The 15,889-nt window shown below is 39.9% G+C and overlaps 1 protein-coding gene across 1 annotated transcript; it reads right to left on the bottom strand.

Annotated features, from left to right (window-relative positions):
• Window positions 1-503: 503 nt before the first annotated feature.
• Window positions 504-10,548, bottom strand: MMP13 (matrix metallopeptidase 13). Its single transcript, XM_004604806.2, has 10 exons — window positions 10,426-10,548; window positions 10,098-10,339; window positions 8,873-9,021; window positions 8,554-8,679; window positions 7,312-7,473; window positions 5,618-5,735; window positions 4,356-4,489; window positions 3,385-3,544; window positions 1,416-1,513; window positions 504-604 (listed from the first exon to the last, which is right to left on the bottom strand). The coding sequence occupies exons 1-10, from the start codon at window positions 10,546-10,548 to the stop codon at window positions 504-506; spliced, it is 1,413 nt and encodes a 470-aa protein (XP_004604863.2).
• Window positions 10,549-15,889: the final 5,341 nt, after the last annotated feature.

The raw sequence follows: 15,889 nt of genomic DNA, 5'->3' as shown, positions 1-15,889 counted from the left end.
TATTTCTTGAAAATTTGTGTGCGATATATTTATCACAGAAATTTCCTTTGGCTTATCTTTGCTTTTGTGTGGCTACCATTTATTCCCCCAATTTTATTCTGCTTTATATTCACTATTCAATAGATATGATTCATTAATTACATAAATGTGATGATTTAGTTTTATGCATCTGCACAGTTTCCTTATAGATATATTTTAAATTATGTTAATGCTCTCTGAAACAATCCACTTGTCCCATTTGTGAAGTACTGATTCCAAATGGCACATAGGATTAAGTAATCTTTAGAGATGACTTGATTTCATTCTAAACTCACTTCATTTATACTGTTTCATGACTTTAAAATTCATTGTGGTTCCAGCCACACACAGTATTATTCAAAGATAGCTTATTAAGGCTTGTTCACAGAACTAAGCTTTCCTTGAAATCTCCTCCCTTGCCCAGATCTCTGGAAGTGTTAACCAAAACACACTCCAAGATTTAATAAACAACATTTAAAAGACAATTAACACCACAATAAGGAATTTGCTGTCATCACACGAACAATACGGTTACTCCAGATGCTATATTCAAACTGGATGGGCCCATTGAAAAAATAAATGTAATCTGTAAGAGAAAGATTAAAAAGAAAAATTTTAGATTTGAATATAGTCAAGTTTTATTTCAATTGATGTAAAAGTCAAATCTGTTATATCCTCATTTTTAACAAACACTCTACTTTCATACTTAGAAACTATATTGTTTGTAGTTCAGGACGGGAATGAAAGACTCCCAATTCTTCTAGATTGTCATCTTGAATTAATGTCTCATCATGAGTACAAGTTTTTATGTTTGACTTTTATAATATTTTATATAAGGGATAGTATTCCTTTTAATAATTCCCAAAAAATCCTTACATAGTGAAGATAGTTATTGATTCTTATATAATAGGTTAATCCCTTCTTCATCCTTGATTTAAGCTACCACAAATGATCTTTGCTTCTTAGTATCTTTAGCACAACTTCAGATAATGTTTAAGGCGTGGCATCTTTTATTCAGGGAATTTGCTGACATTCAGTAATTGTCATTTACTCTAAGCACATTACTTGTTTTCTATTTGTATGAGCAATCACATGGGAATGACTAATTTCTTTTTTTGTTTTGGGTCACACCTGGCAGTGCTCAGGGCTTACTTCTGGCTCTGCACTTTGGGATCACTCCTGGTGGGGTTCAGATAATATGGTGTGCCAGACATTGAACCCAGGTTGGCTGCATGCAAGACTAACAGCCTACCCTAGTTTATCTCTCCAGCCCAGAAATGACTGATTTATTAACCACCATATATTTATAGGCACACCTGAGCCCCCTCCCCCCAGAAAAGCCTTAGAAGGAAAGTTATTCGGAGGCATTAGAGAAGGTGCCACAATGGTATTGTTACCGTTTTTCTCGTAGGCAGCATCTACATTGTCACCGATGCCTGGAAACTCCTCTTCTATTAGTTTGGGGTACTCCATCCTATGATTGGTCTCATCATAACTATTAATAAGAAAAACTCTTAAGAAACTTGTATTTCTTAGAAATTACTTTAGAGATTATATAAGAGATACAACTACACCTTTCAAAACAGATGAGTTAGAAAAAGTTAAATCCATTCAAAGTGATAGTTTAAGTTGAAAATTCATAGCACTGTATGTTTGGTGAATATTTTTACATGCTAAAGAAATTGGAAAGATGATTACAAGTTCATTTCTATTTAACAAAATATAAATCTTCTGTAATAAGTGTGTTAATAGGAAAACATATGTGAAGTAAATAAGTATATATTTAATGCACGGAACTGTTGTGCATTGATATTTCACTCCATGTTACACAACTGGCTAAGTACAGTCATGGATGTAAAAATATTTAAGGTTAAATTTCTACACAAAAAAATGGAAGAAAACACTGGCACTAAAGCTAGGGGAGATATAATTCCCTTCACAGAGTGACATATTCCATATTCCTATTCTAATATGTACACCACAGTCCTATTCTAATATGTAACCTCTGCACTGCAGGGGTCAAACCCAGAGACTCACACATGGGAGGTTAACACATTTCATTTATAATGTTACCAGAGAGTCATATCCAGGCTCACATGTCCTGAAAGTCACCTAGGAAAATGCTCTTCCAGGTTGTACTCCTGTTACTGTTACTAATGAGTGAGTACCTGGTGAGATTCACTGAGCCATCAAGGAAGCTAAGACTCATGCACATACAGCTGAAACACTAGGCACTGGAAGCTACCCATTGTGGGAGAATAGGCGGGACATGTTGTGGGAGTTGCATGAAAAGACTGACACCTGGGAATGGATGGTCACAGCAGACTGTAGAGGAAAGGGCATGCCGAGTTAGTCGTGGACAATTGGTAGACTTTTAAGAGGAAGAAGACAGAAGAAAGTTCCAGCAAAGAGAAGTACAAAAGAGAAGATTATGGAGAAATAAGGGCTCTGTGTGTGTGTGTGTGTGTGTGTGTGTGTGTGTGTCTGTGTGTGTGTAACAATAAGCACTCATCTTGACTTGGCCAGTGGTTTTCAACGACTACTTTGCAGACTGGTGCTAGGTTCCAGGCATAAAAATGTTGAAAAGTATGGACTAAAGCATAGACCTCATACATAGGATATAGCAAGTAGATGAGTATTACCTTGCAGAACTTGGAATTAATCTTAGAGACTTGTAAATATCATTGTCAAAAATGAAAACGATAGAAAAAAAAGGTGGAATATACAAAACTGTGTGTCTACGTATGTAAAGTATAGCTACGATGTACACATTTCCTATGTTGGTGACCTATGAGATTCTCTCATTGCTAAACAGACACGGATGTGGGCTCTTAAATGCTGCTAGCATGAGTGCTGCCTTAATCTCAACAAGTTTGAAACGTTACACCCCGTTGTGTTCTTCATACAGGGCTGACTTGACAAACTCTTGGCCTAGCTGCCTCCAGGACAGGCTCTGTGGTGGTCTAGCAGAGGGACTAGAGAGCAGTTTTTTTCTGGCTCCGTTTTCCCTGGGCCTCCCTGGGGGTAGGTGTAAGTTAGGAGAGGAAGAGGATGAGACTGAGGGAGAAGATTTGAAGGGATAATGTCATAATAAAAGAGATAGTTATGCCAAGGTTGAGGGAGAACAAGTGCTAAGGAAGAAGAGTGCCTCCCTCTCGCCCAAGATGAGAATTCTATGAACTTAAGCTTATGTTCCAGAGAAGCTGAAACTTGGACATAGTTGAGTGAGGGGCTTCCTGGAAAGAAATGAGTGTGACCGGTGTGATACTTAAAACAATGCCTGAGGCAGTGACTGGAGCTCATGAGAGCCACGGGAAATGCGCTTGGCCTCTGTCCCATTTGGGGTTCGGTGAGCAGCAACCGTACCTCCAGACCTGGCTTCCGGAGAAGAAGAGGGTCTTCCCTGTTCTCTCAAAGTGAACAGCTGCGTTGATCTTTTTCACCTCTTTTGGAAATCCCAGCTCAGATATTTTTTTGGGATAGCCTTCCATTATGTCATAGCCATTCAGAGCCCAAAATTTTCTACCTAGAATGAATGAAAAAAATGATTTCATGACTCAGAAGAATCTATTAGGACTCACACAAGATTGATGAGGTCTAGAAAGACGCATTTAGACATAAGTTCGTATTTGTAGTTGCCACCTTTTAAAAAATGGAGCTATGAGCATTCTTCAAAATTTAAGATTCTAGTTTCCTAATTGTCAATCACATATCATCTGGCAATCTATCAAATTTGAAACTTTGAAATATCAAACTTTGGAACTCGTTAGAAATACATTAATACTTCTTCATGAAAGAGAAACTGAAAAGAAATAGAAAATAAGATTCAAACCTCAAATTCTATGCCAGGTAACAAATTATTATTTCTTTCTCTAAAAAAAGTAACTTCACTCTAGTAGTAATTAAATTTTACATTATATATTTTATCATTTATACATAACACAACTATGTTAAACCATAAAAACATCCAGAAATAATAAATTCAAGTAATAATCTAGTACACTGTAAAGAGACACATTAAAATATATATTGCATGTAGTGAAAGACTACGAAAGTAGGAAAGTGAAATAACAAAATTGACTTCAGCAGGAGGGCTCATGAATAGTATTTCAAAATATACATTGTTATGTTTGATCAGTAAATTATATATTCAAGTGGAAACAAGAGAAAAATGGACATATTGGCTATATATTTAAAAAAAAAAGAACAGATACAAAAGGAAAGCAGACTTTTTACACTTGGCAGAATGGTATAGGGTGATTCCTGGTTTGTCTTCTGTGTTGTCAGTAATGCTCCCCTGAGTGCACCCCTTCTGGTGTCGGAAGGCAAAGGCCTACCTCGGAAGATGAAGATCAGGTCTCGAGAAGGCAGCTCGTAGGCAGCATCAATACGGTTGGGCAGTTCTGGCCAAAATGATTTTATTAAAAACAGCTCCACATCAATCTGCTGAGGATGCAGGCGCCAGAAGAATCTAGCACGAAAGTGAAAATTCAGTTTGCTACCATGGTGCTATACTTCTACCTTCATTGTTCCCTTTCTCCACAATGGTACAGATAAGTTATATGTGACCTTCTGTCTTATCAATGTGGGAAGCAGGTGACATTCTTTCATTTTTAAGTGCCAGTCAGGCTGTTATTCTATTAACTATCCTACAGTATGAAATTTCGGTGAACTTTATTCAGCATCTTGGGAGACTCTGAATCATTTGTGGCCAGAGCAGGACTGACCTGTCCCTGGTAGCCCCCAGCATGGCTGATCCAGAGTAATGAACTGTCTGGTCTGATTGGCTGATTGTAAGTGCTCCCCACCACTTTGCTTGCTCCCTGAGTGTTATTTGTGAAATCTTCCCCTCCTGGGAAAAAAAATCCTTTGTGGGTTTGAGACCATGTTGCATGATGCAACCAAATGTGCCAGGCATTATTTTGGGCCCTGGAAAGAAAGAATGAATGACCCAAACTGTCTTTCATCAGTCAAGATCTCTTGACCGAGAAGACACATCGAATGCAGCATGCTTAGAGCTACAATAAGGATGTGGGATGCTATTGGATGAGAAATTAGGGAACAATTAATCATAAATAAGTATATTTATATCATATAAAAATTTAAAATCTAATATTGATTTATAAAAATAAAATATTGATTTCAAACTCCAGGTGAAGATTATAAATCACTGCCTCTTCTGAATCCCAACATATGCTACCAAAACTAAAGTCTCTCCCTAACAAAAGGAATTCTTGGAAAACTATGAGCAATGGCTTGAGGTAACCAATTTCAGTACTGTGTGTATTTTGAAATTAGTTTGACTTCTGTGTTTACTGGGCTCTCTTTGTAAGAAAGATTAGTATCAACAAAGAAGTAAAATGATGTTTTGAATGATCTTTTTAAAGATGTATAAAGAAGCTTCACAATGCCAAAACCATCTGTTGAAAAAGTTTAATACTTATCCATGAGTTAGTTATTTATCTAAAATATGTAAATAAACTGTTCTGAATCTGTAAGTTTTACTCTTAGCTTCCTTCTTTGTAAGTCTGACTCCTTGTAACTGTGCAGATGTGGCCCACAACTGCCTGTTACAGCTGTAAAGTAAGGTCAACCGTACCTGTCTTTAAAAATCATCGTTTCTCCCCGGAGGGTGGTAATGGCATCAAGGGATAAGGAAGGATCACATTTATCAGGCGTTTTCGGGTGTTTAGGGTTGGGATCTTCATCTCCTGGGCCTGGAGCCATGAAAGAAATGAGAGAAGTTGTGAGGTTGCCCTCCACAGTGGCCTGAGCCACAGAAGGAGGGCGAGAGGGGTCCCAGGAGAGTGCTGGGTCCCACTGCCCCTGCCCGTCTCCACAGTCAGTACTTTCACTTCTTCTAGGGACGCCAAGATCTTGGATAGGGGACTGTCCCTTCTGCTTTCACCCCGAGGTACACTTTGAGGTTAATTGGAACCACAAATGTAGCTTTCTTGAAGTTCAGTGATAGAAATGAAGGTTTGGGAAGTGAAGCCCAATTTGAAGAGAATTTCCCCAGACTTTGCACAATCTGCTCTTAAGAAACAAAGTATTCTTAAAGTCATTTCCCAGAGCATGGCCTTCACCTCGGCTCCTTCTGTTGCCTCTTTCACCAGCTCCTGACATCACCAGTCTGCCACAGTGCATCTCTGAGAGAGCTGGCACTCAGCAGCCTTTAGCAGCCCTCAAACCTGCATTTACCTGTCCTTTTTCTACCAGTTTCCGTGAGCACAAAAGATGTATAGTACACAATAACTTTCAGTTTTCATTCTACCACATTCTTAGTCTTTCAATCAAGTCCCCTGGTCACAGCATGTCCAAACAATAATACTAAAGTTGGCCCCATGCTCACATTTGTGGCTGTTGTGAGTCCATTCTGGGCTAAGTGTTCTAGGAGTATTTACTCTGACAACTGTGCACTGTGGCTCCATCTCTATTTATGGAAGGCAATTCCGCTGGCTTGAATTTAGGCTTAATTTTTTGAAAATAGTATTGAAAATTTAGTAGTTAAAAGGGAACGCATTTTACAAAGATCACTGTAGACATTTGCAAGTTTAAAAACTACTGCTGATTACTTGGATGGTTTCTTCTGTTACAATTAGAATGGTTGAATGAAAATGAGAATTTATCAGAGCTAGTTAAGACCTCACTGACCCTCTCAGTCGTGTTGCTACAGAATCACTATTCTCATGCTGATGGCACTTAATTTCTTCTTTGATTAAATGGGAAATAAAAGGTTTCCCTCTCCTACCCTTAAATGCTTTGAGGATATCAAATCTTGCAATGTATAAAATATAAATAAGAGTTATATTTTGCAAATCTTTCAAGGATAGAATATTTGCTACTTGAAGGCATGGTTGATTTGCAAAGAAGAGTGGACATGTTTTATAGGTTGCAATATCGAATCCAGTGTCATCATTATCATTACAATAGCATCATTCTCACCATCTTCATTATTTGGGCGCAGGGGTTGAAGCCAGGGCTTCAGAAAATATAAGACATGTGTTCCATCAGCCAAAGCTACTATTAATTTCCTTGGTGAATTCACTGATAATTTAGAAAATTAATGTTTGAACCTATTTTTCTATAAGATGTTACATTGTGGCTGGAGAGACAGTGCGACAGGTAGAGCACTTGCCTTTGCTCACAGCAGACCCGGGTTTGACCCCTGACATCCTGAGTACCTCCAGGAATGATCTCTGGGTGCAGAGCTAGGAGTAAGCTCTGGGTACCATGGACATGACCCCTGAACAAAACAAAACAAAACAAAACAAGATTATCTGGTAACGTTACCATAGAGAGACTGGATCCCTTGTACATCATCCTCAGGAAGCATGAAGTGGCTTTTCCCAGTGTAGGTGTAGACAGGAAACATGAGGGCTCCTGGATCTTTGGAATGGTCGAGACCTAAGGAATGTCCAAACTCATGGGCCGCCACAAGAAACAAATTGTAACCTGTAAGAAAACAAAGAAACAGTAAGGAAACAATATTCTCCCACAACCAGGGAGTAGACAGATAGGACCCTCCTCATCTATTTGGTATACGATCCTTTCTCTTCCTGAGCTATTTTACTTTTTGTGAACTATTTTACTTTTGTGTGTGTGCTAACTGTATTCCTATTACTAATAGTTGTGTTTTCTCATTTGAAAAAAATGAACATTTATTTGCTTAATGAAGGAAGGTTTAAATTAGTACTTTAGATAAGCAAAGTATTTTTGAATCTATAAATTATTTAGTGCTACCTTTGTTATGGCTAGTTATACAATTAGAATGTCAATAGATCATTCTTGAATAATCATCAATAGGATTTACAGTGAAGACATGAGCAACTTGTTCTTTGTCTTCTCCAGTCACATGAGGAAAATGGATAGTGATGATCTTATATGAGTTAAATGATGAAACCTGGAAATTCAGGCAGAGTGGCACATACGTGACTTAGGATGCCATGAATTGTTTACTATCCAAACAGCAGGCATCTCTGTAGGCAGGATAACTAATTGGGAGCATAAAATAAATAGGTTTTCTAAGAATCTCTTTGGAGAAAATTCCAGCCAAATAATTTTTTCAGAATATCTGTAGATTCTAGAGAAATTCTGAATATCACTAGCCAGTTTTCTTGGATTCTAGAAAACTATGTGGTCATTATATTTATGTTGCTTACTCATTTCTTTCCACAGAACTTGAGCCTCCTAATACTGTTATTTTCTTTCTTTCTTTCTTTCTTTCTTTCTTTCTTTCTTTCTTTCTTTCTTTCTTTCTTTCTTTCTTTCTTTCTTTCTTTCTTTCTTTCTTTCTTTCTTTCTTTCTTTCTTTCTTTCTTTCTTTCTTTCTTTCTTTCTCTTTCTCTCTTTCTCCCATTGGTACATAGAAATGTCACTTATAGAGATGAGAAAGTTCAAGATAGGCTTTCTAAGTTTGGAAAATATAATCAGATGCCAAATATAACTCATAGTATGCACCCTCACTACTCATCACTGGGTTTGCTATCTAATCTCACTAAGACCTGTGAGTAATATCTTTGTAAGAAATATTACCTTTGGAACTACTTGTCCAGGTTTCATCATCATCAAAATGGGCATCTCCTCCATAATTTGGCCCCGGAGGAAAAGCATGAGCCAGCAGGCCAGAAGGTCCATCAAATGGGTAGAAGTCACCATGTTCTATGCACAAAAGCAAGAGTTACAGATCTAGGCAAAAGTTAGGTACCCAGCAGTGCCTAACACAGGCACTTGGTCGATTTGTGTTCAATTCTATACTTCTTTTTTAAAAAATGATGACTGTAAGAAGTAAAAGAAAGGAACCCACCGAAGAGCAGAATATTAACATGTTTCAAGAAGGATTATGTATTATTACCTTTAGTTCCAAAAGAGATCATGATGTCAGCAGTGCCATTGTGAAGTCTGGTGAAGTTCAAAGGGGTCACATCAGACCAAACTTTGAAGGCTTTCCTGAAGGCCTTTTCCACCTCCGAATGAGTCAGGTCAGGGGTATAATTCACAATTCTGTGCCATAGAGAAAGTTGCAATGAACATTTGGGATGGTGAATGCAATTTTAGAATGTATTTTCTGGGAAGACCATTTTTCAACTCTAAGTACAGTGATTTCTCTGCAAGGCCTACAGAGGCCCATGGTTTAAATGAATTTACTGACAGGTGTTTCTTTAAGGAAGAACTCATGGACTGAGAAGATGACTGAAGGGCCTGATTTGAAAACTCTGTATGTGGGAAACTGAATCTGAGCCACGTGACCCCAAGAGTACTGTGGTATATTGCTCCATGGAGCAATAGGCAGGGTGGGCCCTGAGTACTGCCAGGTGTGGCCCCAAACAAAAGCAACCCCCCTTCCAAAATGAGGAATTATTCCAGTCATTTGACTATTCTTCAGTTATTTGACCATTTGATATATTGAGCTAAAAGTGTCCAGATATGCAAGAACTTATCTTGCTGGCTAGCAGTTTAGAATTATAGTTACAGTCCAGGTAAATGGAATAGTTCTTTACAGTTCCTAGAAAGAATAGAGCTCATTTATTATAATAATGTATGTAATGCATTACTGCATTTGCAATTTCTATTAAACCCACTTTTACTTTTTTCTAAATTTTCCTTCTAAGAGAAGTGTTTTTCGGGGTTTCCAATGAAAAATAATATTGCTTTAAATAAATAATAATAGGGGTCTGGAGCGATAGCACAGCAAGGAGGGCATTTTCCTTGCACATGGCCAACCTGGGTTCTATTCCCAGCATCCCATGTGGTTCCCCCAAGCACCTCCAAGAGTAATTCTGAATACAAAGCCAGGAGTAACCAACCCTTGTGCATCTCTGGATGTGACCAAAAGAGCCCCCCCCCCCAAAAAAAAAGTAATAATAGATATTACAAGACTTTCTTAAAGCTATTGAAGATAATATTAAAGCCCTTTCTGGAATTAACTTCTTTTTAAATATTTAAGAACTAGAAAAGGGAGGGCATTTTTTTCTACCTATAGCTTGCATACCTTCATCTGTAGCCTGTGCTGAAAATAAGATGTTTAAAACAATTTCTGAAAATGAACAAATGTTCTATACAGAGAGCCAGTGCTTTACCTGTAAGTTAGGTTCGTTTTGGACCATTTGAGTGTTCGAGGGAAAACATTGTATTCACCCACATCAGGGACCCCGCATCTTGGTTTCTTCATGACATCTAGGGTGTTGTCATCAAGCTTGCCTGTCACCTCCAGGCCGAAAAAAGTCTGCATTTCTCGGAGCCTGTCACTCAGGGATCTCACTGCTGTCTTCCTTAGCATCCCAGCAGGGTTCAGAGGATGGTAGTAGGATTTCAGGTAGCGCTAGGAAAGAGACGAAATGGCCATCTTTGTCAACAGAAGGGCATGGAGGAGACAGGTCACACTCTGGGGCTGGCAAGGGACTCTACCTCTACAAACTGGAAATCTTCCTCGGACAAATCGGCGTCATCGTCATCACCACCAGGCAGCGGCAGGGACCGACAGAGTGTCCAGCTCACGAAGAGAAAGGCAGCCAGGACACCTGTGCGCATCTTGGCTGGCTGTGGCTGCAAGCTGCCGCCTTTCCCCCCACCCCGAAAACCTTGACTTTTATAGGCTGCAGGGTGAGTCAGCCTGTGGGCAGGTTTCAGCTTCCTAGTCAGTGGAAGGTAAACATGCTTACAGGGTGACATTTTTTTCTCCCAAGAAGGATGGTTTGTGGTCAACTCGGAGGGAAATATAGTTGAGGGCATCTCGGGTTTCAGTGGTCTCACGAACCATCTGGCCAAACAAAGGGCCTCAGCATTTTTCTGGCTACTGTGGGAGAAGCAAGGGCTAGAGCATTTCTCCCTTCTCTTGGCAAATATGGGGAACAGCTACTTTTACTTTTTCAGATAAGAATATTGAGATATCGTTTCCATACAAAGAAATTTGGTCCAGCCTCCAGAGTGTAACCCGGTGAGTTCCAAATCATTCTCTCGAGAGCAACTACAAATGCAATGTTTGCCTGTGCTAGGGCCATGTCACTGGGGTGGATGCAGGTTTACTGGAGCTCACGCCCCTGGTCAAATCCTGCAGTCAAGGGTTAAAAGCATTGGGGTGCCCTCCCAACAAACCTGTAGTCCTGTACCAGTTTGTCCCAGATTCAGACAGAAGTGGAAGAATATAATAGAATAAAATATCATGAGATGCAATTAATAACTAGCATACATGGAGGGATAACTATATTCTCAGTTTAGAAAGAATAAATTCATGCCTAACAGATGGCTCAAAGGGCTGACATGCATGTGTGAATAGATGGTCTCCAGGGCACCACTGGGGCCATCCCGAACAGTGCCACCCAGCAACCTGTTAAGAGGAGCTCATGAGCATCTTTGGGTGTGGCCCCCCAAAAAATCAAAAGTGATTTTTTTTGATGCCAGGGATCAAACCCAGGTCAGCTGCATGCAAGGCAAGTGCCCTGCCCTCTGTACTATCTTGCAGCCCCTAATAACATACTTTTTCCCATCTATTTTCATATATTTTTCTCCCAAACCCAGCTGCCTGGTTTCCTCACCTCTGGGAGTAGCCAATTGTATAAACTAGAGCAATATCAATAAGTTCATGACCAATTTCAAGTTTCTAATTTTAAAGTTGAATAACAGAACTGCCTTTGGTCTTTGATCCTCTAGAAGCCTTTAGGCGTTTCAGGAAACTACGTATCTAATGCCATGAAATCAGGCTATGTTTCAGTTTTGCAGAAATATGTAGATGAACAGAGCACTACGAATTATGCTATTATGATTGATTGACTAATTTAAAATGGAAATGATTGAGTCAGATCAGACTCAAGTTTGGAAACCAAGTAGACAGAAGCATGTCTGCAGATTTGGGCTGAGGAGGGAAGGGATGCAACATGTGTGTAAAATGCTATAATACAAATCAGGAAGGGGAGGCTTTTTTGCCAGGAGCCATTTAAATATTTATAATATCTTTTTTGGGCATACAATAATGACATATAGGCCATGGGCACTGATGAATAGCATGGCACAGGTTCTATCAGTCAATACCAGGGCCAGACCACTTGATTCTGTGGACTCTTCTAAAGCCCATAGACTGAATGGTCCCCACTCTTTTTTTTTTATTAACTTCTGGCTCTGTGCTTAGGGATCACTCCTGGCAGGCTGGGGTGACATTTGGGGTGCCAGAGATCAAACCTGGGTCAATTGCATGCAAGGTAAGTGCTCTACTCACTGTATAATCTCTGGTCCTATGTTCCCCCGTGTTGAAGATGAACCAGTGCCTTGGAGAACACCAGAAAAACACTGAGGAAAATTTATCGTGCTTCAATCCCAAACAGAGTCCAATGGATGCCTACAGTAGATTGTTTCCAGTGAGTCCGAAATTAGACTTTGGATCCATCAACAATGTAAATCAGCGAGTTGTTTTAAGTCTCTTCCATTCACAGCACTTAATTTTGAGATTAGTGAAATTTATCCAAATGTTTTATTCATATGTTAAAATTGGGAAATTAGTCCACTGGAAAACATTTGTTTTTACCAATGAATTTTCATAATTTTTTTCATATGAAAAGCATGATCAAGCCCACTGACACATGCCAACTGCTTTCAACCGGTGTGCACATGAAATCCTGTTAACTTAAAAACAACTTAAATCATTTCTTTCCCAGAAATGTGCTGTAGAGTTGGTTCTCTTTCTTGCTTTTAAATTAACTTTAATGTAGAAAGAAAAGTCATCACGGTTGAGACAATTCTAGAATTAACATTGATTAGGTAACAAAGCTGCAATATTAAAATCAACAGAGAAAATCAATTTATGTGGGCATTGTTATATCTGATTGCAGGGTTGTAAAGTCCTTGTCTAAGAATGGTTAAGCTGTTTGCTGCCTAAGGAGGTGTGACTGGCCGCTGGCCGAGTATGCAACTGCTCGGTCCAGAGACTTCTGGATCTATGTTCTGGCCAGTGAGTCCATCTGGCAGCAGCTAGGGAGGAGGGCGTGGTTTCCAGGGCTTCCAGAAGTATGGAGGGTTGGGAGGAGGCTCCCCATCCTATTCTGAAACAAACACCAGAGTTCTCAGCATGGGTACCCAGTACCAGAGATTATACACAGATTGGCCCGTCTACAGAGTCTTGATGAGGTGGTGGAGCTGAGCCTTGGCGTGACTAGTGTGGTGCTGATGGAGCTTGGACTGGGTGGGGGCTTGACCTGCCACCTCCCCTGGATGCTCTGGGGCTTTCAGCGGCAGGAGGGCGATTCCATCTAGTTGAGTTGCTTGGCATGTATCTCTTGGGAGATTTAGTCGGGATTTGAATTTTCATCATTTCTAAAGAGCTTGTTCGATACTAAAGAAGAAATTCTTGAAGTCAGAAACAAGATTTTCTGGGGTGCTCAAAATTGGGGAGAAATAAGCTGATTGTGCTTCTATGCTCGCATTTCTTTTTGGAAATGTTCAAATGTATAAGTGCCTATGGTTTTGTGATTGATGAGCATGGATTTCACGTCCTCTCCACCAGCGCCCCAGCAGGTCTATGGATGAAGAGTGAAGACCATAGTCTTAGATGAGCACAGTACTAGCTCCCTGACAAGGACATTTGGAGGTTGTTATTTTGGAGTCGTACCTGACTTGGAGCTCTGAGGTCACTCCTTTAGTCTCCTCAGGACAGTGCGGTGCCAGGGATCAATCCCAGGACCTGTCACACAGACCATGAATTTCAGTCCCTTACACTATCTCCCCAGCACCACAGATACATTTTAATAAGACTTAGAAGTAAATAAACGGTATTATTTTAGATTTCTAAAATAAGGCTGATTCTCAAGCAGCGTTAGCATTTTATACGTTTTTCTCCTTTCATTTAAGAAAGCAAACAATGCAAAAGGGAAAAGAAAACCCAGAAATGCTGTTATATGTTCTAAAATTTTCTTGGTTAGGCATAAGATTATTTCCTTACGAAAATAAGGAAATCACTGCTTGCCTCAGGCCATTGTTCATGGGGAGAGATTATAGACAGTGATCAGAATGTGTCATCACATGGAAATGTGTTGGCAAACTGCTTGTCAACACTAGTCCCTTATCTCGGTGGTTAATTATTCACATGAATTCAGGCCAGACCTTCACTCATTACCGCTACTGAGTGGTTTTGGGTTTCAAGTGACACCTTTAACATAGTGAGGCTGACCTGGTGTTTACAGAAGGTTCTAATAATGAAACTACTGAATGACTGGGAAATCAGAAGCCTATAGGACGAGCTGCCAGAACTGCAGACTAAATGAGGAATGTCTATGTGCTGCTGATTCAGACAGAGGCACTATGGGACTTTCTCAAACATGTCATCAGTTTCTAATTCCAAACATCATCCAAGAGGAACCTAAACACTGCAGGAACAACCCTGGAATCAAGCCCGGGGAGTCCCAGAGTCGGAACTGGAATGACGGCCATTAGAGTTGGCTTAGAATTTTGACAGTTATTATATGCTGAAGAAATGCAGCTCAGGATTCTGGCTTCAGCTGAGAGCTTTGTAAAGGATCCATGTCAAATCTGACTTTCCTAGCAGTTTTGTCTTAATGTTTGTAAAAGCTTTTACTCCAGGATAGTATGCAGTAAGGCGTTCCATATGCACTCTTCAGTGCATATGATTGGTTCCAATTTCTGCCTTTTCCCTCCGTATTTCTGTGGAATGGTCTCACATGCTCCTGGAAAGGGAGAACGCCACTAGAATTTAAATATAGAATCATCTGTGTAACCTGCAGTAAGGCATATGAACGTCCCAGCATCATGCCATGGTCCGCGGTTGGGTACAAGGTACAGAGAGCCCCTTTAGTCAAGGCCAATGGCAGCAGAGAGAACAGCCAGTGCCCAGACCCTGGGGAGAATGTGCCAGTGTCAGGTCAAAAGCCAGAAGGCCAGAGTGCAGGAGGAGCGACAGTCTCAGCCCACAGAGGGGAGCGTCCCGGTGCAGCCCGGTGAGGCAAAGCTTTAGGGCTCTATGACTTGAACTTCCGAGCCACATGCTCCTCAGAGATGCTGTGATCATCCTGAAGTAATTCACCAAAGAGGAAAGCCAGAATCTGACCCCCGACTTGGTGATGGGAGGAACCCTTCTTAGTTCTTACTCTCGTGTGTTATCTGAAAGTCAAAGTCCTGACAGTTTCAGTGACTGGTTTCCTAATGAATTTCACTGTATCACTGTCATCCCATTGCTTATTGATTTGCTCGAGTGGGCACCAGTAATGTCTCCATTGTGAGACTTGTTGTTACTGTTTTGGGCATGTCGAACATACCATGGGTAGCTTGCCAGGCTCTGCCATGCGGGCGGGATATTCTTGGTAGCTTGCTGGGTTCTCCGAGAGGGGTGGGCAGAGGAATCGAACCTGGGTCTGCCGTGTGCAAAGCAAACGCTCTACCCCCTGTACTGTCTCTCCAGCCCAGAAGCTATAGGGCTAAAATTCCTTATTATCCGGGACACATAATTGTAATGGAAATTAGCAACTACAAAGAAATAAATAATGAAATTGTTAACACAGCAAAATATGTAAATTAGTGGAGAAACCCTTTTCAGAACAGTCAATGACTGAAATGCTACCAAATTGTATGCTTAAAAGTGGTTAAAATAATTAAAATTTATCTATCTTTTTATTTCACACACACAAAAAACCTGGAAGAACATTTATAGTTTTTAGTGGTTATATTAGGTAAGAAAAAATTGCTAAACAGTTACAAATCTAAAACAATAAGACAGCTCCAAGGAAAATATATGAGACTAAAGATTAAAATAAAAATAAATGAAGTAAATTATTACTATCCTTTGCAGAGATTAATAAAATTGACAAATCTGGCAGGACTGTCCTAATGAATTTACCTTTTTTTTTTTTTGAAGCAAATAGATTTTATTTAG

The sequence above is a fragment of the Sorex araneus genome, chromosome 3, assembly GCF_027595985.1.
Source record: "Sorex araneus isolate mSorAra2 chromosome 3, mSorAra2.pri, whole genome shotgun sequence".
Lineage (NCBI taxonomy): Eukaryota > Metazoa > Chordata > Mammalia > Eulipotyphla > Soricidae > Sorex > Sorex araneus.
The sequence above is the reverse complement of the archived record's forward strand: the minus strand, read 5'-3'. Positions and strand labels throughout refer to the sequence as shown.

Bases quoted from the DNA above. Each gene is read 5' to 3' on its own strand.
- MMP13 (XM_004604806.2), bottom strand. From the start codon at position 10,548: ATGCGCACAGGTGTCCTGGCTGCCTTTCTCTTCGTGAGCTGGACACTC. The intron at 10,340-10,425 runs GTAGAGTCCCTT...TCTCTTTCCTAG, and splicing joins AAGATTTCCAGTTTGTAGAG to CGCTACCTGAAATCCTACTA. The intron at 605-1,415 runs GTAACAATACCA...TTTCTCTTACAG, and splicing joins TGCTGCCTACGAGAAAAACG to ATTACATTTATTTTTTCAAT.